The sequence below is a fragment of the Ochlerotatus camptorhynchus genome, unplaced genomic scaffold (assembly GCF_037179485.1).
Source record: "Ochlerotatus camptorhynchus isolate MF236.1 unplaced genomic scaffold, CSIRO-AGI_Acam_v1.1 ptg000213l, whole genome shotgun sequence".
NCBI lineage: Eukaryota > Metazoa > Arthropoda > Insecta > Diptera > Culicidae > Ochlerotatus > Ochlerotatus camptorhynchus.
The window spans coordinates 5083920-5108963 of NW_027040703.1; the positions used below are offsets into that span (position 1 = coordinate 5083920).

Genomic DNA, 25044 nt, shown 5'->3' on the forward strand with positions numbered 1-25044 from the left:
TGGAAAGTTGGTTGTTATTTTAAGCATTCGGTCAATCCATTACCATCACAATACTTCTCTCAGATGCAGAGCATTTTTCTCCAATCGATTTAAATAAAATAACTGAATGAAGTTTCTTCAATCCATGCAAAACATTTCGAGACCAGTAAATTAAACTAGGAAGAACTTCCTATGTTTAAAAAAGGATACGTGATCTCAACTTACTATTTTGAGATTCAGCAGGGTCTAAACCCTGAAAGTCACAAGCTTTTCAAAGTCATGTATAAATCAGAAGAATGTTTTCATTATTAAAAGAATTGAAACTTTCTTAAATGTAGTTGAAGTTTAATTTCAAATAACAGACTATAGTCTAATCTAATCTAATCTAATCTAATCTAATCTAACACCAACACAGTCAGTTCTTGAAAGCATCCTGGAAAATGATATATCATCATTTTCCTAGTCTATTTGATATATGTTTCACATCGAAGAAGCGTCACACATATCAAAACGGTCACACATATACTGTGCAGCAAGATGATTCAGAAAACATCGGGCCTGTTTAAATCGAAGATTTAAACACGATGCTTCAGAATCCAATAAATAGATGAAACGTGGACAACCGATTTTGGTAATTGTATGATTGGTAGCTCGTTGGAAGCATCAACCATTTTCTTCTGACGGTTGGGGCATGAGCACTAACTCTTGTCCTAGCCTTTTATGACTTATGGCTATAGCGCCATTACTCGCTTTATGAAAAGAGAAGAAGGACAAAGGGAAAAGGATTATGTGAAATCTATCAACATAAAAATATTTTTGATTTGAAGTATACAATATAGAAATGCATAACGGCGCGGCGGTCAATACCCGAGTCTTGTCACTATATTATCAAGTCATAAAAAGTAATAAGGAGTAATTCGTAGATGGCTTACTGGCAACTGTCATGTATCTACTTTAACGTTCTTATTCTAATTTCTTAAGGAAAACTATTTGGGAGTGAATATAGCTTTCCATTCCGAATACAGAACAGGAAAAGCATGACAATAGCCATTGCCGGCCAGCCCCTAGGCGCCTAATACATAGGTGACACAGTAGGAAGAAGTGTTAGTTTGTTTACTAAAATAAACTATGCCCATTTAGTTATGGCAAGTTTTGCTATAAGAAATGCTCCTCGTATTTATTAGCGAAATTCACATCAAAGTGTCCAGCATACACCTTCCGGTAGTCTGAAACAGGCCAAAAACTGTCCAAATCCGCCTATAAAAAATATTGTTTTGAATTTCTGTATGGCAAAACTTTTCGTGAACATTAACGGCAAAGAACTCACATACACTGGGAGACCGTTAGTTCCTGCCCACCTGTCATAAAAACATCTCGGGCCAGCCCCATCTTCTCCATTACGGGGAAAGCATGGATATTGTTGGTGTACCATATACTTAACGAGAAGCCAGCGACTCACCGACGCCCCCATATATGCTACGGAGTTGGGTCAAGATTCGCTTAAGGTGATTCCTTGTAGAGTCCACAAATGGCCGCCACGAAGGCTATACATGCACTTTCACTTCGAATTTTCAATTACACAAATCTCAGTAATTAGTGCCTTAATTCACCTGAAATTGCTACTTTATCTATGCTGCAGTGCAGCGAACGTGGAGTAACAGTTTCATTATGGTAAGTGTTCTGGAAGTTGATTTTTGTGCACTTGAAGTTTCGAAGTGATTACTGGAATAAGGATCTCACAGCGAAACAACTTAAGCAGGCGATGCGACCTTAGAAATTGTTTTATTTTGGAGGAGCTTGGGAGTAAACTCACGATCTTCTACTCAGTAAGCAAAAGCGGCAGCCACCAAGCTAGCCGAGCTCCTCAATTTAAACCCTGGGACATAATTTGTTAACGTTTTTATGATTACTAATTGAATTATAACGCAAACAAATGAAATAAAATGGAAGGATCTGACCCGAATGATCTGTAATTAGCCCGCCTCTTCGTGATTCTTAACATCAATTGGTCTCGCAAATGGAACTCCATCTCCTTGATCCTGATAATAACAAAATTAGTTTCCCCTTGCTCTGGCCTCGGGAAGAAGTGCATCGGAATAAACGCACCGTCATTGCATCATTGCCGATGAACCTCCAGATGTTAGCTCACGATCCCTGTTCCGATCAGCTCTAACTGTTCCACTCTCAGATTCAAACATTCCAATACGCAAAAACACATGTTCGCAAGAAACTTCACAATTTGTTAAACACGAGAGCAAAATTTAAACACGTCACTTCTTCAGCGCGACCTACTTCGATCTCTCTCAAATAACAGACTATAGTGGTAGTTTTTTATACGATAGATGAGGAGATGAAAGTATAGAGTTGATAGTTCCGTTAGAGTACGGCAGTGTGAAAATTGTATATAGAGAGTAGAAAGCGAGCAAGAACAACTTTTTAGGAAGATACAAATCGGTTTGATGATCTCTCTTTACCAAACTCCCTCGTTGGAGAGGGATGGTGAGGGGTATTCCCTCCGCCACCACTGGCAAAACGAGATGATCGCCGACTCGCTCATGTGCCGACGATGTGTTTGAAACAGTTCTATCGATTTTTACCGCACTCAAGTTGTTATCTGAAGGAAGACGAGAAATTCGAAGACGCATTATGGCAAGGAATCGTGCCTACTTTGAGCTCAGGAGGATGCTCTAGTCGAATAAAAATCGCCGCCACGCGAAGTTGACTATCTACAAGACGCTGATTAGACCGGTGGTTCTCTACGGCTACGAGACCTGGACTATGCTCGTGGAGGACCAACGAAAGGTGTTTGATACCATCTACGGTGGAGTGCAGATGGATGACGGAACGTGGAGAAGGCGAATGAACCAGGAGTTGCACCAGCTGCTGGGAGAACCATCAATCATCCACATTGCAAAAATTGGGCGACTACGGTGGGCTGGGCACGTCGTAAGAGTGCCGCACGACGACCCAGTGCGTTTATTTTTATGTTTGCATCAACAGACTAGAAATAGTCACAATGATGCGTTGTAAATAAAAAAGTACAGATTATACAGACTACATATACTACAGTTACAAACCAAAATAACTAGGAAAGCATTGTCAAGTTACTAAAAATGTATAAGTCTTAAATTTTACACTTAGCTGTTGGGCATCAAGCGCCTTCGGTCAGCAAAAAAGGCGGTGAAGCATATTCCGTGTCAAGTGGAAATCGAACATCGACACTACTCGGTTGAACCAACAATCAATACGAAACTAACGATTTTAAATTGGCTCACTACTTGACTAGCCTATTGGTCCCAAGCCAAATCAATTAACGTGCCCCATTCTAGTCAAAATTCTAGTACTACACAATGTTTGTTTTGATTCGCTATGAAAGTTTGACAGATAAAATGAGGGGTGAATCGATTAGCTTGGGACCGAAGATAGTACCAGAGCTGAGCCAAAAAGTAGAGCTCGTTTCTTCGGGACCTCGCTGCAAGCCGTAAATAGCGCTCCCTAAGCTATAATTAGTTCGAATAAGTGGAAGTCTCAGCATAAGACTGTTGCGTAGTGATCGAGGTTGAACATTAATGTTCACTTGTTGTAGAATTGCTTCTCAGTCGATTTTTCCTTGCAGAGTATCGACGACGGTTAAGGCTGTGAAAATATCTCTTCGGATACGTAAGGTCTCGACATTGATCAATTGGCAGCGATGATTCTCGTAGCTTGGAAGACGAAGTGGGTATCTCCAAGGCAGCTTACGGAGCGCGAAGCGAAGAAAACGTCGTTGCACAGATTCAATTCGCTCGGCCCCATTATTGTAGTTCGGGCTCCAGACTGCAGAGCAGTATTCCAACGTAGATCGTACGAGAGAGCAATAGAGCGATTTCAAGCAGTAAATGTCTGTGAAGTTCTTAGTAATCTTGAAGACAAAGTTAAGAGTTCTGGACGCTTTGTCGACGACATACGATATATGGTGTGAGTATGTCAGCCTTGAGTCTAGAAAAACGCCTAAGTCTTTCATGCAATACACCCGTTCGATAGTCGTGCCTAGTAGTTTGAAGTTGAAAATAATCGGTTGTTTCTTGCGTGAGAAAGTAATAACAGTACACTTAGCTGAGACACGAATGTCACAGAAGTGATAAAGTGTCACTAATAAATAATAATAATAATAATAGTACACTTAGCTGGGTTGCCCACCAGTCGGTTTAGACTACACCAGTCAGCAAAGATGTCAATCTGCAAACGATAATCGTGGCTCTGTGATAACATGGTGAACCTCGTCGAAGTAAAGGATAAATACCAATGGTCCCAGAAGGCTACCCTGAGGTATACCGGACTTTGCGCAGAAGCTTCCTGAGCGACAAGTACCCAAAGTTGCTGTCAATTGACGCGCCGTGAGATATGAACGAATTTAGCCGCCGTTGAATCCTCCTTTGATAGCGTTGAAAACAGAGACGACTTAACCGCTTATACTCGTGGTTGAGTCTGACATAGTAGCATTTCAGTGGCAGTGTGCGGAGTTTAGTAAATCTTTTGAGAGCAGCCTTCTTAGTTCTTTTCAACGAGCGAAGACTTTTCGTCATCCACGGGACGCGAGGGATGTACACTGCACAGAGAAACAATTGACGATCACCAAGTTGAATAGCCACACTTGTTCAACCCTGTTCCAGGAATCGTTCTTGATAAATTCTGCTTTCAGCTTGGAACTAACTGCGATAAGGATGCCTCCCCCAGCAGTTTTCCTACAATTATTCGTGTTTCGATCGCAGCGAAATATTTCTTAGCCAGCACCAGTCGTGAAAACTGGTTCTCGAAAGCGACCCAACAGGAATAAGAAGAAGAGGCGCGCAGCGGCCAAGGTGGATCACCCAAGTAGAAGACGACCTGCGGAACCTTCGCAGACTACGAGGCTGGCGAAGTGTGGCCATGGATCGAGCAGAGTGGAGACGACTTCTTCGGACAGCAGAGGACAACAAAGCCTTAGCCTGATTGGTATGTACATAAATGTATTGTAAACCCCCAGATAGTATGTGGTATCATTCGAGCAGTTTAAAATGATGTTTCCTACCACTCAAACTTTGCCGTGGAACATTATTTTGAAAAAAAAAATCGCGAAAATAGGGTCTTATTTGTTTATGCTAAAGCTAGAAAAATAAGGAATTTGTTGCTCCATTTTCTTAAAATCACTAGTAGAACGGCGTCTCAAAACTGCTCGGCAATTCGATTCATTTGAGCAATTTAAAATGACGTTTCGTAGCACTCGAACTTTGCTATGGGATAATAGTTTAATCTTTAAATTTGTCGAACCTCTCAACGGAATTCCTTTTATGAAGAGCTTTGAGTGCGTTGGATTATTTCCTTTTAATTTCGTTATAATTGCTTATCTTTTGACCGATACGCGTATTTCGTCTACTACTTGCAGACTTCATCTGTGCCATTGGTGTTGAGTACTTGGCACTGATGAAGTCTGCAAGTAGTAGACGAAATACGCGTGTCTGTCAAAAGATAAGCAATTATAACGGAACTAAAAGGAAATAAACCAACACACTCAAAGCTCTTCAGATAATAGTTTGTTCAAAACATTAAACGCTTATTTCGCAGCTGCAGCTGTTGGAACATGGGACAGATATGCATAGAACTACTTTTTTTTAGGCTAGTTTAGTGTTCTGAATCATCTCGTCCATGAAAGGTGGGGCCTCGGAAGGAGGACCCCCAACAGAGTATGTTTTTACAGTGTTTACTTCAACCTAAAATTGGTTCCTGGATCGATCGTATATTTACACAACAGTAAAATCTGAATAAAACAGAGCTCCACACCGGGGGGAACCGGGAGGCAGAGATGTCCTAACAGCTGAAATGAATTAAAAAAGACTTAACTATAAAAAGCGCATTACTGCTGCCAGTGTGGAGGGATCATCACCCAGCATGTCGCGTATGCTATTTGGAAGCCCGTGGAATTCCTGCAGGTTCTGATACTGAGGGCATACACGCATAGAATGTGCTCGATTGAGGCTGGAGTTCTACAACCGACGCAAGTCCTGTGGAACGGCGTTCCACCGAAATTGTGCGAGATCTTGGTGTGACCGGTCCTCAAATGCGACGCTATCTTCTGATCCCGCTGGTTCAGTTCAACTCTTCTGTCCATTTCCTCGTCGTCCCTTTGATCCGTCTGATGAAGAGGGTGCGGTTTTGGGCCCACCCTGCGTCCCAAGCTTCCCGTACTTTGCTCACGATCCAGCGCTTGACATCGTGTAACGGTACTTCGTTGGTATAGCGAGGGGCGGATGGTCCTGCCCCAGCCAGAAAGTCAGCTTCGGAGTTGTCTGGTATTCCGCAGTGCCTCGGAACCCAGCAGAATACCGTGTTTGGTGGCGCGGACTTCTCAGGGATGAGTCGGGGCCTCGGATGTCAGGGCTTGTATGATGCTGAGGAATGAATCCGTGAGGACTAGGATCGGTCGGTTGGAGAGCGTTGTAGCAGCGATGAAGATGGCAGCAGCTTCAGCCGAGAAGACAGAACATTGCGGCGGTAAGCTGCAGCTGGTTGGTGTGATGTTTCCGGCTAGACCGATACCGACCCCGGCCCGAGAGCGAGATCCGTCCGTGTATCGGTGAGTGTGCGTGGGGTATTTTTCTCCTAAAATTTCAGCTACCGTCCTTTTAATGGCCATGGAATTGTCTCCGGCTTTGAACCTGTCCTTAATCCGGCTTTCGATTTTCGGTAATGGTGTTTGCCAGCATTTGTCTCCATCCCAGTGGAGCCTGGTCACTGGGGGAGATCTTCGTTGGCAGCCGTGCGGAGGAGTCTGTTCCCCTCGTCGAGGAGGAAGATCCCTTGATTTCCGAATGTCTTCGAGATGAAAGCAGCGGCTTTGGTTGTGATAGCTGCGGTTATACGGAAGCGGAAAGGCATGCATGCAGCGTCAGCAGGCGTGGATGGCAGCAGGCCAGAGACATTCCGGACGTAGGTGTTGTAGACTGGTGCTAACGTAACTAAAAGTTTATCCGTTGCGATGCAGGTCATCTCCAACCCGTATAGAAGGCGACTGTCCATAATTGCACTCGCCACGTGAAAATGGATGCTGCGGTTGTTCGATCTATTTTGTCGGGAAATGGTCCGGATAAGACTCACTCGGCTGCGGCAATTCTTGACTGCACTTTTTTTTTTTTTTTGTTTATTAAGGACATCTTACATCTCCGCGATGCATTCATGTCCGTTCGATTTGATGTTTGGTGTATTGTGTATGGTGTGCAAGTTTTTTTGTTAGTGTAAGTGCTACAATTCAGTTGCTTCTCTCTTCTTTTCTTCTTTGCTTCCAAACAATTACTTTTCTCCTTCGCTTCACTTCATACTACCAACAATCAATACGAAACTATCGATTTCAAATTGGCTCACTACTTGACTAGCCTATTGGTCCCAAGCAAATCGATTAACGTACCCCATTCTAGTCGAAATTCTAGTACTACACAATCCCCCTTATTCTGCGAGTCACGTGACTCTCTGTCACCGGTGAGGTGACAATTGTCACCTCACCGGTGAGAGAGAGTCACGTGACTCGCAGAATTGGGGTGAATGTTTGTTTTGATTCGCTATGAAAGTTTGACAGATAAAATGAGGGGTTAGTGGATTTTCCTATGTTTTCGAGGGGTGAATCAATTAGCTTGGGACCGAAGATAGTACCAGAGCTGAACCAAAAAGTTGAGCACGTTTCTTCGGGACCTACTAGTCTTAGAGTTACCTCTATGATACTACTCTCCTACTTCGCTTTTCTTCACGAATTTCTTCATCTTTCTACCATATTTACCTGTGTAATTTGTTATTCTACAGTTATTTTAATTTGTTATTCTAGTCTTCTACTTCGTGTTGCTTATTATTTCTTTCACCTGTGCAATTTGTTATTCTTTAGTTCTTGTAATTTGTTATTCTAGAGTTTTTTGTACAAATCCGTTTCATGTAGGAAATTAAGCATTCGTGTTGTTCTTTCTTCCGTGTTGTCCAGAGCTTCACGTAGACTGGCGCTGATGTCATTTTTCCTTCTCTCTTCGTCGTATTTCCTGCACTCAAGAATGATGTGCTTTACATCCAACACCGTGCCACAACATTTACACACCGGTGGGGCTTCCTTCTTCAGAATAAACGTGTGGGTTAGTCGCGTATGGCCGATTCTCAGACGTGTAAGCATACGCTGGTCGGCTGAACTTCCTCGTTCTGGCCATCTGTGCGTGTCGAATTTCACCTCCCTCAGCTTCGATTCTGTTGTGCTAAACCACTGCCTATTCCACTGACCACGTATCGCATGTTTCACCGCTTTTATCGCATCCTCGCTTGGAATCGGTACGTCGATGGCTGGTTGTCTTCTAGCCTCATTGGCTAGTCGGTCAGCTTCAGAGTTTCCCCTGATGCCAGCGTGTCCAGGGATCCAGCAGAAACGGATGATTTTGCTTTGCACGATTCTCTCTACTTCACAGTTCCAGCTTCCAAAGCCAGTAGGAAGCTTGCGGAGTCCGTGAGAATAACCAACTCATTTTGAACATTAGGGATAGTGGCGGCCATTTTAATAGCGTAGGCCTCCGCAGAGAAAACACTACATTCCTTCGGAAGACTGTAGGTCCTAGATAGCCCTTCGTTGAAGAATGCAGCTCCTACCGTGTCTTCACACTTGGAGCCGTCCGTGTAGACGATGGTTGAACTACGGAAGCGGGTTTCCAGTAATTTTCGAACAACTGGACGAACTTTCTCCGGTGGGTCTCCAGCGCGTATGCTTCTTTTCACATCCCACACTATCGTCGGTTTTCGTGCGTGCCACAAGCGATTGCTCTGCCTCACGAGTGAACCGACAGCAGGAAGCGTTGAACCGGTTAATTCTTGGAGGCGATTTGAAGCGCGTGTGCTGTTTGGGTTCTTTGTGAGCATTCGGATGGCAGTGCGTACTGTGGTCTGTGCTGCTAGCAGTGCGAAGGGTAGAGTCCCAGCTTCGGCCATCACCGAGTTAATCGGGCTCGTCACGAATGCTCCGGAAGCGGAGCGAACCATTTTGTTGCAGGCAGGAGCGAGAGTCTGCAAGGTTGCTGGCCCTCCTCGACTAACAAGTCCAATCCCGTAGAGCAGCTTCGCAGTAACTATGGCTGACCCAACTTGCAGCAGAGAAGTCCGATTGCCACATGGAAGTTTTGCACCGATCATCTGTAAAATCCGTAACCGAGATTCGCATGCTTTCCTAACCATATTGCAGTGAGGTTTGAAGGATAACGTTCGGTCCATGGTTACACCTAAAATCCTCAGCCGGTTGGTCTTTGGCACGGGAGTTCCCTCGATAGAGATATCCCGCACGGGATCCCGTCGTGCGTTCGGACTGCAGTAGAAGACATGTGACTTTGTTGCCGACACAGTGAAACCAACGCTTTTCGTCCATTTGTTGATGGCTTTGACGGCGGCCTGTAGTTTTCGGTGTAAGCCTTCAGTTTTAGCACCTCGCACTGCTAAGAGGATATCTTCCCCTACAAAAGAATGAAGACTCCGTTGGGCACTACTCGGAAGATGGGCTGCATCGCGATGAGGAACAGCGTCACTGACAGGACAGAGCCCTGCAGAACTCCGTTTTCCAACGGATACTGGCGAGACATATGCCCCCCAACGGATACCTGGATCGTTCGCTCCGAGAGGAAGCTTTTCATCATGTTCAGCATCCGACCACGTATTCTCCATGACCTCAGAGTGCGGATTATGCCGCGCCGCCAGGTGGTGTCGTAAGCCTTCGACAGGTCTAGGGATGCTATCAGACAGTGCTCGTCTGTGCTTGGAAGCGTTCTCTCGAGCTCGGAAAAGTACGTGTCGGTGCCTCGCCCGGCACGGAAAGCGTGCTGTCGTTTGTCGAGTCGCCCACTCGACATGCAGCTGGTGAGCGAGATTGGACGGAACGCAGCGGGTCCGGTATCGAGGCAGTTTGGCTTCGGAATGGGCACCACGATTGCATTTCGCCAGCTGGTGGGAAACTCTCCATTACGCCAGATCCGGTTGAGCAGCTCTAGCAGTGTCATCTTCACGGACAAAGGTAGACGTCGAAGCATTGGGTACCCTATCATGTCGGGTCCTGTCGAGGCAGCTCGCCCTTTCTCGAGAGCCCACAGAAGTTCGCTTAGGGTAATGTCGCTGTTGTACACGTCGTCCGTGTTTGGCGAAACATCTATGGACTCTCTTTCAGCTGCTGCCTTAGTCTCTTCTGAAAAGAAGTAGGGTAGCTGGAGGTCGCAGATCTATCGCTGTAAAAACTGGCTAGCGCTTCCGCAGTTTCTTCGGGGTCATCGGTGAAGCCATCCGATCGCTTGAGTGCGACGGTACGTTGTTGTCGACTGCCACGTAGCGTGTTCACCGTTCGCCACAGTTCGGTTGTCGTGCTGCTTGGTGCAATTTTGGCCACGAAGTTCTCCCACGATCGTTCTTTTGCTTCCTTTATCGCCTTCCGTGCTACAGTTCTTGTTTCCTGAAACCTCGCCAATGCAGCGGGTTGATCCAGATATCTGCAGCCGCCGCAGAGACCTAAGACACTTTTGTCGATGTCGAATCACCGCCTTCGCTTCAGGGCACCACCATGGTACCGCTTTAGGCCCCATACGGCCGCTGGGTTGCGGTATGGCACGAGTTGCTGCTGCAATTATCTTCTCCGTGAAGCTGTCTACGTCCCATTCAACATCTGGCCGGATGGTTTCTGCGGTGATACGTTCATATAACGACCAATCAGCGCGATCGTAGAACCATTTCCGCCGCGTCTGCACTGAAATGCTGTTCAAAGTTGAGAAATCGGTCAACGAGAACTCCCAGAACTAGGTATATACAACCAAAAAGCGAGTTATCTTGCTTATTTATTAATTGGAATTTCGATCTATCTACGGGTTCGATTAATAAAGTATCAAAAATTATTACCTTGATCAAAATTATCCCTGCAAAGGTTTGACTTCACATTTTTAGGGCAGCGGATCACCTAAAGCTATCGCTACAACGATTCTTCACTCGGCGAAGACGACAGCGACGACGAGGACAACGACGAAAGGGACGATGATGATAGTTCGGATGTCGGTGTTTCAAGGTGATTTCTCAAATTTTCTATAACGAAAGATGGGAATGGGAAAGTTTTCGATAGTTGGTAATGCTTTACTAAAGGTTCTCAGTTTTGTTTTTTGTTTTGCTTTCTTTATTATTATTGGATTCTTCGACATACTGCTGTTTTGTAGTAGATGTTGCTACTGTTTCGTATATTTTTTTTAGATTTAGAGGTTAATTTGTTTACTTTTGTTTTTGCGTGTAGTTTTGTTTAGAGTGATAGCAGGAAAACCGAAGGATTGTTCTGTATTTCGAGTAATGCCAACGGGAAAACAATTTTGTTTTCCAAAACAGAGATAGAACGGGAAAGGATCACCTCATTATATCAACAACTGACCTAAACTATTTCACCAGATAGTGGTTATTTTTTATGAAGGAAAGTTTCAAAACAAAATAGCTGGTTTTTTTCGGCCGATAATCAATAGAAGCTAAAGGTATAAATTTTGCTAATGAGAAATAAATTTCTTTCAACTGATGCAAAAACTTAAAAATAAAAACAAAAAGATAAATTGAAACCTATACAAATTTGACATCGAGTTCCTAAACAGACAACTAACTAAATTGTACACGGTTTTCTCCTCTTGCTAATATGAATGCTGTTTGTATTTAGTGAGTTTCGGTTACTTATTTCTGTCCTTCTCGCTATTTATTCTGCGGGTGTTGTGTTAGCATGTATGGTTTAATCCTGTCTGGTTTATTTGCGATTTCCCGTCACTTCTGCTATTGACTTTCTAATTCATCGTTTATGATAAGTTTGCGCCAGTTCAATCAGTATGCTCGACACCTTCGGAAAATGGAGGATTGGGAACTAAAAACTAAAGCGTAAGCTGTATCGTTAATTGGTTAAAGCATTTGTTGTCCTGCCCATTGATCGAATCGAACACTGCAATTATTCGGAGAAGATAAACCGAAACGGTCGCCCTGTTTTAAAGTTTCCACAGCGAGCTAAATTGAGTTGCCTTACTTCACAACACAGAAGGTAGTTAGAACTCATAGAGAACAATATAAAGTTTGGGGAAAATCAACGTATTCTGTTTCGTAATAAAAGAGAAAACATAGATAATAGGTAGGTGCTATATTGGTAGCGCGCGGCGCCATCGAGAAATTATATGTGCGCTAGAAAACAAACACACACACATACGCATTTCGTTAAACTCAACAAGGAAACAAAGTTTAACAAATTCAAAGCAAACAATCGCTCGCAGTGTGTGTGGAAAACAACAGTACGGCAGGACGTGAACACGTTCGGTAGGGTTCTCCGGTTTCGATTATTCAATTGGTTCAACTTTTTTGTTGTTGTTGTATCATTTCGAAGCATTTTCTTACTATGGTATTTATTTAAATTTTTTAGTTTTGGCCCTATCAGGGACAATTTCCGATGATTTTTCTTCCCTTCATCACTACAGCTATGCCTTTCTGTTACCTTTGCCCAGGTGTGATAATTATAGCTACCATCACGTTGCCAATCACCAGTCAGTTTGTTTATTTTTGTTTTTAAATTGAATTAATTGCTTGAAACGTTGAGTCACAGAACACGCTGAAAAAAAATTTCACTTGGTTTTGTGAATTTTCATAACACTTTTATAATAAGCCAAAATCTCATAGAATTAACGTGATAACATCAATGTTATGTAAAATACAAAAATGGAGACTACATGCAAACTTTTCTTAGTGTATCACACTCATCGAAAAGCTGCACGAGAAAAAATAGTAAAACTTGAATTCAACAAATTCGTTGAAATTGGAATCTTTTCCATGAGTTCCACGAAATTTTCCAGTTAAGGACAAGATTTATAGAATCCACAAATGGCCGCTATCATGGCTGATTTTATAAGGAAAATCAGCCATGACAACGGCCATTAGTGGATTCTACCAACCTTGTCCTTAAATACCAATGATTGGGGTGGTAAATGAATACCAGTAATTTGTCGCAGAACTTAGAGAATTAGGTATTGATATGTATACTAATAATTTATATAACAATTTGAAACATTTACAATAATTCATGATGATATTTCTAATTATAAAGGTTGGGTGGCAATTTTTTGCGCTGTGATGTTTTGAAGTTGATATGGTGGTTGATGACATGATGGTAGTTTTCTTCTGTTCACCTTATTTTTTTTAGAATCAACGTATAAATTGAGTTAATCAAAGAAATGATCAACGCGTCTCGAGAAAAAGGCAGAACAGCACAGAAAGGGATTCTAAGGTAGAGGGTTTTTTTTAAAGAGTATACTTATTCAGAACTTATGAGCATTTCAAACAGGCACCTTCTACGTCGAAGTCGAGTACCAACAGTTTGGTTTCTTCCGTTCCATTGCGCGAACCGACCGCGCAGATCAGTTTTGTATCGTTGGCTCTGTGGAAGGCGATAACCGTAAGTTCTGAGAAATTTTTCACAACAAATGTATGAATCATACCTAATTCGCCACACTACGCCTCCGGAACCGCCAGACTCCAGAGCGACCAGATTGCGAATGAACTCTCCGGTCTTGACATCCCACAGTTTGACGGTACCATCATCGGAGCTGGTAATCACGAAGCGGGAGTTGAACTGCAAACAGGTGACGGCCGACTGGTGCTTGTTGGGACCTGAAATTTATATCAAGTTATTAGAATAAGAACTATGATTCTATTCCTAAAACCACTCACCCGATAACGTTTGCAAGCACTGACCAGTGATGATGTCCCATACTTTTACCGTAGAGTCGGCATTACCTGATACCAAAATGTTCGATCTGAGCTCCATGCCCGAAGTCAAACTCTGATGGCCCATCAGGGCGTGCTTGCAGCTACCCGTCTCCGCATCCCATACACGTATCGATGTATCCAACGAACCGGACACCACGTGGATGCCATCAAACTGTAACAGTATAACGTTCACACAATGTGCTTAAAAATTAATCGACTCCACAACATACCTGCAGCGAATAGACGCGATTGGTGTGCCCTTGCAACGTATGCAGACACTCCTGTCGCTCCGGGTTCCATACTTTCACCATATAATCGTACGCCCCGGAAACCACCAGTCTTCCATCGTACTGAACACATCGAACGGCAGCCAAATGGCCGACCAACACGTGCAGGCAGGTGCCTTCGTCAACATCCCAAACGCGCAGCGTTGCATCGCGGGAACCGCTGACGACTCTGTTGGAAATATGTGATAAAACAGAGTTAAGATTCATCTCATACTAAGAACCTGGAAACCACTTACTTATTTCCGTGTAAATGCATACAACGAACCGTCGACGTATGTCCGTACAGGGTATGCAGCAGCTGACCGGTTTCGGCGTTCCACACCTTCAGAGTTCGGTCGGTACTGCCGGAGATGATGATATTGCCGGACATCTGAGACGACCAGACACCACCCGTGTGACCAACCAGTGTTCGAAGGCACTGTGAATCGAAAAATAAATCGTTGAAATCCGTTCCACGACCGCATAGAAATCGGATGCATTCCCAGCAACTTACCTTTCCGGTGATGGCGGACCACACTTTGAGCGTATTGTCGTCGGAACCGGACACGATGCGGTTCCCGCAGAACTGAAGGCACGTGATAACGTGGTCGTCGTGGCCCTTCAGCACCTTCGCGGTGCGTATCGGTCTCGAGCGCCAGTTCATCTCGATGATGTGCTGTCGCATGTAGGCCGCCTTCCAGGGCGAAGAAATCGGTGGCATATTGCCGGCTCGGCCTCGCTTGGGACGATCGCCGCCGGTGACGTCCATCACGATAATCGCTTCCTTGCACTTTTCCTTCCATAAGAGGTTATCGTCCGCTAGGAAGCGCCAACTGCGGCACGTTTGGGCTGCCCGAAGCAGATCCATCGGATCCAGATAGGACAGGACCTGCAGGGCCAGTTCCTTCGGTAGGAGCGATATGAAATCGCGCTGGAACTGCGGTTCGATGACCTTCATCATGTGTCGGACCTGGGTCGGTTCGCAGTGCTCGATTAGCATGTCCACTGCCACCAGACGCTCGACCGGTGTCCATCGCTAGAAGCATAAGGATCAATCGAGTCAGAAATGGGCATCTTATAAAGGTTTTTTAGGCACGCGATTGTGACCGGTCAGTAGATAGATCGAAAGCATTCGCAAAAGAGTATGGAACAAAACGATGTGCGCAGGATTTGTCATTAATTAATGTAAGTATTGATCGCAAGGAATAACTTATAATGAACGCGAGGAAATCTTGATGGCGTATCGAGAAGTATGTTTTAAGCGGGTATGTTCACAGTTTTCTAGGCGTCTAAATTAGTGTGCTAGTTAGAACAGAGCTTTCAAGGACAAGGACTATAAGACCTTCGACGGCAAATTCTTCTAACACTAGAGGGTGTGTACAGAGGACTTCAAGCACGTTCAAATATTTTTTTATTTTTTTCATTCTTCGCGCAATGCGGAATTTCACAAACCAAAATAGGTATTAAGGTTCTTGTGCATGAGCGTGAAATCGTTACTTCGTCGTATCATGGCGCCTATTTCCGTTCTATGTGTTAAAACTATAATAGCAAAGCGTTTTCACTCATGTCTTTGCAAAAACATCTTTGCTTACAAGATTAATTACACTGAAACATTTGCGATAACCCGTAAAATGAGCGATTTTAGGGGTGTATGAGAGATCTATAGCCCCTAAATCTTGAGATTTCTGTTTTTGAAACTGCGATTTTTTTAACTTAATTAGGGGAAATGACGGCTTCGGCATGACAGATTATTTTCGGCAACACAAATTGAAACACTATTTTCACTGGATTTTCTTACGAAAACACTTCGCTGAATGCATGCAAACGATTCTTTATGCTTTCAGCTTCTATTTGACTATATTTTTACCACTGAGAAAAAGCAATCTAGCAAGGTTTTCTTGAAATGCAACACACGCACTACAAATTGTAGCTGATTTTGAGTTGCCGATAATAGAACAGCAGATTTACATGCAGTTCAAATGGAACGGTTGCCGAAGAAAAACTGGTTGCCGACAATACTCGCTCTCACTAGAGAAGATTGGAGCTTTGTAAAAGCGTTTCAAAACAGCTTTTGACAATTCTTTCGACTGAAATTTTTAGAGCAGCTGGCAGCAAAAGATTGTAAACAAACCAATACTGCATATGTGTGCGTTCCTTAGAGAAAAAGGCTATAGAAAGAAGGTCGCTGCTTAGGTTGCCGAGAATACGTAAATTCCCCTATTTAGATCTTTAGCCAACGGGCTAGTTTATCTCAAGGTGATATTGCGAAGTGTGATATGAATGAGGACTGTTTAAACAAATCTTTGCTTCTAACAATTTTACGGATTTCCAGTTTGTTTAACATTAAGGATCTTATTTAGCGGAATTTTGATAACAACATGATTTCAAAATCATATGATTAAAAGATTTCATAAACAACGCTGGTTTAATAACTCTTATTATTAAGAAGACTGACTGCTGAAGTTCATAGAAACTCCCTAAAGTTCGTAGAACTTCCCTGAAGTGTTAAGGTCTTTCCTGAAGGGTTCATTGAAGTTTGTATTGACTGAATTTCATGGGACTTCCCCGAAGTTCGAAGGATTTTTTTTAAAGATCTTAGGTAGTTCGGAGTTTTTTTTAAATTCATAGGAATTTCTTAAATATCATAGAAGTACCACGAAGTTCGTAGAAATTCTCAGAAGTTCGTAAGACTACCTTCAAGTTCGAAGAACTTTCTCAAGATCTGAGGATTTCCTTGAAGTTTGAAGGACTTAACTGTATATATGAGGACCCTAAATTTAGAAGAGCTTCCCTGATGTTCATAATAAGGCTTTAAATATCGAAGGGTTTTCCAAAAGTTTGTGGGTCTTTCCTTAATTTCTTGGAAATTCCCTGGAGCTCCCATGAATTTCGTAGGACTACCTATAGTTCAATGGATTTCTCGGAAGTTCTAGGAACTTTTTTGAGCTTGGAGAACTATGTTAAGACTTCTCTGAAGCTCGGAAAAAATCCATAAGTGTCATAGGATTATCCTTAATTTTTAAGCAATGCCTAAATGTCGTAGAAGTTACATTAAATCTGTAGAAAATTCTGTAAAATTCGTAGTTATTCCCCAAAGATTAAAGAACTTCTCTGAAATTTGTAAGACTTCTCTGAAATTTGTAGAAAATCTCTGAAGGTTCGGAGAGATTTCCTGGCCGTCGTAGATCATCACAGTAGTTCACAGGATTTTCCTGAAACTTGTAAGACTTTCCCGAATTTGGTAGAACTTGCATGAAGTTCGAAAGCCCTATCTGAAGTTTTTAGAAATAGAACTTTTTTATTGAACATGTTGAACAGGTACTTCAAAGTAGTTACGCGTCGGCACTGCTTAAGTCTGCTATCAAAAGCACAAATCATACATGCAATTGATCCCTTTTGGAAACTCACAAAAATTTTGAAAAAACCTCAAAAGCCTATTCCAGCGCTTAAAGAAGGTGGTAAAATTTTGATCACAAATTTGGAAAAAGCTCAGAAACTTGCTAAGCAATTCGAGAGTTCCCATAATTTCAGTTTGGGTCTTACTAGTCCTATTGAGAATCAGGTTGCTCGGGATTTTCTGAATATTTTCTCTCGGGAAAATATTTTTGATGATTCCTGGGGGACTGATTTGGACGAAGTAAGGTCTATAACTAAAAAATTTCAAAATATGAAAGCTCCAGGTGATGATGGAATTTTCTATATCCTCATCAAAAAACTCCCAGAGAGTACCTTGTCTTTCTTGGTAAAATTATTTAACAGATGTTTCCATTTGGCATACTTTCCTGATAAATGGAAAAATGCAAAAGTTGTTCCAATTTTGAAGCCGGATAAAAATCCAGCTGAAGCTTCTAGCTACCGTCCAATAAGTTTGCTTTCTTCAATAAGTAAACTCTTTGAAAAGATAATTTTGAATAGAATGATGCTTCACATCAATACGAACTCAATTTTTGCAGATGAACAGTTTGGATTTCGCCATGGGCATTCAACTACTCATCAACTCTTAAGAGTTAACAATTTAATTCGTTCAAACAAATCTGAAGGCCACTCAACTGGAGTTGCTCTTCTAGACATAGAAAAAGCATTCGACAGTGTTTGGCATGAAGGTTTGATTGCTAAATTGAAAAAGTTTAATTTTCCACTTTATATTATGAAATTAGTTCAAAATTATTTAACTGACAGAACTCTTCAAGTAAATTATCAAAATTCCAAATCTAATCGACTACCTGTTAGGGCAGGAGTTCCTCAGGGTAGCATTCTTGGGCCTATATTGTATAACATTTTCACTTCGGACCTCCCTGATTTGCCTCAGGGTTGCCACAAATCTTTGTTCGCTGATGACACAGGCATTTCCGCTAAAGGAAGAAGTCTTCGTGTTATTTGCAGCAGACTGCAGAAAAGTTTAGATATTTTCTCTTCTTATTTACAAAAATGGAAGATTTCTCCCAACGCTTCCAAAACTCAACTTATAATATTTCCACATAAGCCTAGAGCTTCGTTTTTGAAACCTAGTAGTAGTCACATAGTCACTATGAACGGAGTTCCAATTTCCTGGTCAAACCAAGTGAAATATCTTGGATTAATACTTGACCAAAAATTAACTTTTAAAGATCACATTGAGGGCATTCAAGCCAAATGTAACAAATATATAAAATGTTTGTATCCTCTTATAAACAGGAAATCCAAACTTTGCCTGACGAATAAACTTCTAATATTTAAACAAGTTTTTAGACCGGCCATGCTTTACGCTGTGCCAATATGGTCTAGTTGCTGCACTACCAGGAAAAAAGCACTTCAAAGGATTCAGAACAAAATTCTGAAAATGATTTTGAAGTTGCCTCCCTGGTACAGTACAACCGAAGTACATAGAATTTCGAATGTTGAGACTTTAGCACAAATGTCCAACAAAATAATTAATAATTTCAGGCAAAAATCGTTGCAATCCTCAATTGCAACGATTAATTCCCTTTATACTTAGATAAGATTTAGTTTTAGTTTTTAGTTTTAAGATATCAATTGTTATACTGACATGCAGGTTAAAAAACCTGTTTAAAATACTGAATTGCCAAGACATGAACAATGTAAAAACACTTAGATATATATCATAACAATTAAGGCTGGTACGTTACTGCAGTAACTGGAGCACCTAGGTTAAAATGAAATGTAATTTATTTTGAATTTGGAACAAATAAAGAGTTAAAAAAAAAAAAAAAAAAAAAAATACATGCAATTGATTCGTGAAAAAAATTAAATTTAAAATAAATACAAAATATATTTACTAAATTCTCAGGGTAAACACAACACAACTAAATCAATCTTTAGTTGTGTGAAAGATTTAGCTTGAACAAAATGGTTAGTTTTGACCTGATTATAAAAAGAAACTTTGACATACATAAAATTTAAAACCTATTTAAATTATACAAATGAAGAATCTTGTTCCTGGTGGGCTTATGAAATTCCTGGTTTTTTCCCGGTTTTTCCTGGTGAAAATAAATTCCCGACTTTTTCCCGGTTTTCCTGGTTCACTTGCCACCCTGACTCCAGGAAAATTATGCAAACTCCAGTGAAGTTCTGAGAATTTCAAAGACCACTGGCGTCTCGTAACCTCACTTTTTACCTGTGCACCAACTTTCAAAACCAGATTTAATGCCATATTCATACTCGAATCGATTGAAAAATATACTTAATCTTCTAGTTTACTCGATATCTATCCATTGCAAGCAATATTTCGATAATTGTTTATGTTTTGATAGTTGGTGCACTGGTAGATTGAGGTTGAAGAAACTCCACTGTCAAAGACATAAGTAAACGTGGCTGCCTCTCACTCCAAATGGCCTGGGTTCAATCCCAGTCGGTACCGTCTCGGAGAAGGTCGAGTTTTTCCAATTCTTCATTTGGTATGAAACTGCTCTACAGCAGCAGATGGGACCTGTTCCTCAGAAAATTTTGTCAAGGTTACAGTGAGAAGCAACCACACACCAAATTCTGAAATCCTCTTCCAGCAAAATGCTTTGCTGAAGAAGGTCCAGCAAAATAATATTTACTGATATACCTATCAGCAAACATATTGTTTATTGCTGGTCACTTCACACTTAGAAAAAATCACCGAATTCTCAACAGCTGAACGGTCGGTAATGTTTTCGGTAATCGAGAACATTACCGAAAAATCTGTAAACTGGATCAGCAAAATTAGCTGTCACATTTACCGAACGATCGGTAACGTTTACCGATATACATTGCTTGATTTGCAGTCGACTTTACCGGAGAACTGTAATTTTGAGGACGATATGCAAATAGAAAATTACAGAGAGATCTGTAATTAAAAAAAATGGTACCGACTCAACTGTAATTTGCTTTAATATTGTTTCAAGGTGGCGGTCACTGCAACCCATGCAAAAATTTGACTGCAGTCGTGATCAATGTGTTAGTGTTGCAAATTGCTCCACCAATGAACAAAAACAAGTTTTTGTCGGAAGGACGACTGTGTTATTCAAATGAGAGCTGGGTAACGTAGTACCGCGTCACGCACATAACGGTTAAATTGATCTCAACATTCCTAAGATATGATCCAGATGTTCTCTGGATCCAGAACGAAGTCCTGTGATCCTGTCCTGGAAGTTAACCAGAACTAATCTTTGCAGTCTTCTATTATACCCAATACTTGATGCCATCACGAAGTCCCCTGAACATTGCAAAATAGGGAGTAGTGCCTACGAAGCTAATTAAACGCGATACAGGCCCCGCCAGCGAGTACTGGCGAACGCCGATTTGATGGCATACATATTTTAGCCGCACATACCTGAAACTGTTGCAGCCAATCGTTCAGTTCCGGAGGAGGATTATCTTTGGTAGGGATTACGCTTCTGGGAGTCTTCCGTTCTCCCAGCGAAGAGGATGATGTTGGCGTCGTAGTTAGCTGTAACAGGGAAAATATCGTTAAAAAAAAATCAAACACAACTACCGGCAAACATCATGCTACTGCTGCCAACAGGTTGTACTTACATTAGACGGACTGCGTAGCGTTCGCGGCGAACTGGTACTATCTAAAGCTAATCGTTTCCGGCTGTTGTAGTTAAGCGATTCGGTGCTGGGGCTATCGCTGTGATTGCCTAGCCCACCACCGGTGACATCTCCGGCCGTTCCCGTCGAAACCCGGCTACCGCCGCTTCCGAACAGGATCCGGTTCTCGGTGAGCTTGCGCTTCCGGTGCAGTCTTGGGGTTTGTGCGTTGCTTCCGGTGGCGTTCGTCGCCCCACCGGTGGTGTTCGGATCGTGAGCGAGAATGTCCTCGGCGGCATCCATGTGAGTATAGCTGGACAGATCGACATCTCGGGATGGCAGTTCGTCTTCGCTGCTGGCGTGTCCACCGGCACCATGGCCTCCGTTACCTTCATCGTCGGTGTAGTCTCTACAGGTACATACCTCTTCGTCGGAACCTTCCTCACAGTCGGCCCAATTATCTTCGTCGCACTCGTGGTCGACGACAGCCGCCGCAGCGGCTAGCTCCGGTGGCATCGATAGTTGTGACGGTTCTAGTAGGGGATCTTCAATGTGATTATGTTCGTGATGAAGTTGGGGTTGGCGGGTTCGATGTGACGAGCTGGAGGGTTCCACTTCATCGGCAATGTTATCGGCAAAATTCGATCCATTGGATGGAAATCTGCCAAGGGATACGTTGCTAGAGCTGCAAGCTTCGTCGTTTTCGCGATCGGCACTGTCGAATGGACAACTGAAGGAAAACAACGAAGAATTGCTGGTGCTCGTTGAAGGAAGTGGATGATGGTTGATGTTTTTGCTGCACTCTCCAGTTTGTTTGATGACCGAGGTAGCACATGACGCTAAACTGCAATCCGAAGGTGGTTTGGTTGTTCCAGATGTTGAAGGACCAGCGGAACAGCTGGCCGATGTAGGTGACGGCGAAGAAGAGGAAGATGATGTGCCGGGTTCATTCACACCGCTACTGTTGGGAGCTGTTGGACAGTCCTTGGCAGATGCCTTCAAAGCTTGTAGGTTGGGGATGAATATCGAACGATCGGACGAAAGGCTATCGTTGGAGTTGCTGTTGAAGATTTCATCAATTTGCTGCTGCTGCTGCTGCTGACGATGTTGTGCCTTACTGCTACTGGAGGCCGAAGAAGACGAGGACGAAGCCATCGAGGAAGAACAGGAAGGACCGTCGGCCATATCCGTTTCATTTACGGCTTCGGTAGCTGCGCAGTAACTATCTAGACTAGCTGACAGGTTCACTTTTAACGCTGACTTTGTTGTACTATTACTGTTTTGTTCCTTATTACTAGTGCTATTAGAACTAGATGGATTACTACTACCATTCTTGTACGCGTTCCTACTGCTAGTTGGCGTTGTCGTAAGCTGAACCTTGCCGTCCGGCTGAGATTTCTTCGCCAATGCATCGTTGCGCATCCTACTAAATCTACTTATAAACTCTAAATTCAGTCTATGGTTATCGGGTATCAAAGCGCTATTTTTAATTATAATCCCGCCAGTCAGTTTTTGTTCCTGTTCAAAATCCCGACGTTCGATTGCATCGATTGATTGCACATCATGAAGATCATCCTCATCCACATCAGCATCGTCGTCGCCGTCAACTCCATCGAGGTCATCTTCCAGCGCGACAACACCTTCATCCTCGGCTATTTCCTCCTGTTCCATTTCCAGAGGCTGTTGCCGGTTTTGCTCTTCAGTCTCCTGTGCTCTGACGGACAATTCTTCACCAATCATCCGCTGATGGCCACTACTGCACGACGAAGTCTCCTCACTGATATAGATTGGATCGGAGATCGAGTTTTCGTCCTGCTCGTATCGATCGTCCCCAGGCTCGGCAACACCATTTGTGATGCTCAGGTTTTTAATCTCATTCAAACTAGCATGCGCTTCACAATCTCCGTCACCCACGACATTTTTGCTGATTCCAGTTATACTGCTGCTGCCGCTACTGTTACTACTGTTACCACCGCGGCCAACCATTTCGTCGTCTTCGTCCTCGTCGTAGTCATCATCGGCCGAGTAGAACTCATCGCTCAGCCGCTTTGGTTTCGCTAGATTCAGCCCGCCGTTGCTTTTCTCCTCGACAGTTGGCGTTTCCAGGTGGATCTGGTTTCCGGCAACGACACCTTTGTCCGGATAGAACCACGCATAACCATCCTTTCCACGCTGCTGTCCGCCGCTTTCCTCCTGCTCGTCGCAATCAATCGTACCGGATTGAGTGGGTGTCGATGAGGCGGATTCCGTCGTCGATGACAGGCTGATCGCGGTAGTCACTGCCGGGGTGATGATCGTCGTGGGCGTACCGGTCAGCGGGTCGGAATCATTTGTGATCTCCCCCAGTGGGCTGGGGCATTGCTGGTGAAGCTGCTGCTCTTCCTTAATTGTGACGATGCATTTTTCTGCCATTCTCTGATGCGGGATTTCAACACAGACTGATGGTGGTTTCGGAGCTCATCAATTTTCGATCTTTGTATCGAGCTCCTGGAAATGGCGGGTACGAGAGGTCTGGAAGGAGACGGGAGAAAAAAAGAAAGAATGGCAATCAATGTACTGCTTTTACAGAGCGTGTCTCTAATTGGCGACATTGTTTTCCCTAAACGAACGATTTATGGCGGTGAATTGTTATGGAAATTTTCAATTAGTGTTTATGACTGGCGCATTCTTCTATTAGGGTGGCATAGTTTCTACCTGTAACCTGCAACACCGAAAGCATAAGCTGCTCCGACAACTCAAGTGCTGTTGGTAAGTATTTTATAAGATTTAAACAAAAAACAATCATCTGACGGTTTTGGTAGATGACCTCATCTTGAATGCCGTTCGTTTTAAGGGTTCAATAGACAGAAGGAATATCCTTGCCGTGCACTACAGCCGAAAAAAATTGCACACAAATGCAGAGAAGAACAACTGTTCGGGCCAGCTGACAGAGCTGATGTGTGTGCGCTCTCCTTTTCCTTTATGCAATTTTTTGTTTGCCCCAAATTTGCTATCTATCAGCTATCTTTGCTCACCTTCCGAAATAAAAAAGAAAAGAGAACAAACCAACTAACAGCGGATGCTGTTGATCTCAATCACACAGACAGAGGCGTAACCAGCATATTAAAGGTATTTGGGTAAATACTCAGCGAACTGTACTTTTCTGGATTTTTCTTGGATTCGTGAATTAAAAATAAAATCGGATCACTTAGCGACGACTCGGGGGCAACTTAACAACTCCAGTATATTTCCTATGTACCCCGAAAACTTGGTGCTGATGGTTCTGTCAAACTCGCAAATTTCAGAAGTGTTATCTGAATAGGGCGAATACGGAAATGATGTACAGTATTGTTGGTTGCAACTAGAAACACTGGAATAAGAGACCAGCGGAGACACTGTCATGATTCCAATCGAACTGTCAAAAGCGGTTCCAATCTGCAATGTTTACAAATGGTTTGCTTCAATTAGGGAGGAGTATTAACATCGTTTAGCAATCACTCATGCTCGTCGGTGCATTGGCGAAGTCACTCGCAAGCAGTTACAAATGCAAGTGATGCCAGGATTGCTTTGATGTCTATCTTGTTGCCAAATTCATGTTTTTTTTTCTCCGCTGGTCTCTTGTTTCAGTGTTTCTAGTTACAACTAATAGTACGTTCAGACTACAGAGTTATAACATGTTATAGCGCTATCTTGATGGTGGTTTCTGTGTTGCAATTATTTGGCAACCGTAATAACATGTTATAACTCTCCAGTCTGAACAAGGCATAAAGGCCCAAACGCAATGTGGACGGAAGCGGAACGGAAACGGAAAGTTTGACAGTTGTCACAAATGACATCAAGAAGCCTAACCGATGTCGATTTGGTTCTAACTAGTTTTCAATCCGACAAGTAGGCTTACTCAGATCGGGCTTTTCCGCTACCGCTGCCGTTCCGCTTCCGCTATCATTGCACTTGGGCCTTAAACCTGGACTGCTCCAAAACTGCAAAAAGTGTGATAAAAGTACACGTTTACGGCAAATCGTTTTGTTGTCTTCGGAACACTTATTTCTTACTC

General features: G+C 42.9%; 1 protein-coding gene across 1 annotated transcript in view; it reads right to left on the reverse strand.

Annotated features, from left to right (window-relative positions):
• Nucleotides 1-11762: 11762 nt before the first annotated feature.
• Nucleotides 11763-25044, reverse strand: part of LOC135703414 (F-box/WD repeat-containing protein 7-like) — a 75393-nt gene continuing 62111 nt past the window's right edge. Inside the window, exons 3-10 of the mRNA XM_065224622.1 lie at nucleotides 21015-23522; nucleotides 20812-20928; nucleotides 14530-15051; nucleotides 14273-14454; nucleotides 13980-14205; nucleotides 13711-13921; nucleotides 13479-13650; nucleotides 11763-13417 (exon numbers count right to left, since the gene is read on the reverse strand). Coding sequence (XP_065080694.1) covers nucleotides 13306-13417; nucleotides 13479-13650; nucleotides 13711-13921; nucleotides 13980-14205; nucleotides 14273-14454; nucleotides 14530-15051; nucleotides 20812-20928; nucleotides 21015-23423 — 3951 coding nt within the window. The 5' untranslated portion in view covers nucleotides 23424-23522 and the 3' untranslated portion in view covers nucleotides 11763-13305. The remainder of the gene's footprint in view (nucleotides 13418-13478; nucleotides 13651-13710; nucleotides 13922-13979; nucleotides 14206-14272; nucleotides 14455-14529; nucleotides 15052-20811; nucleotides 20929-21014; nucleotides 23523-25044) is intronic.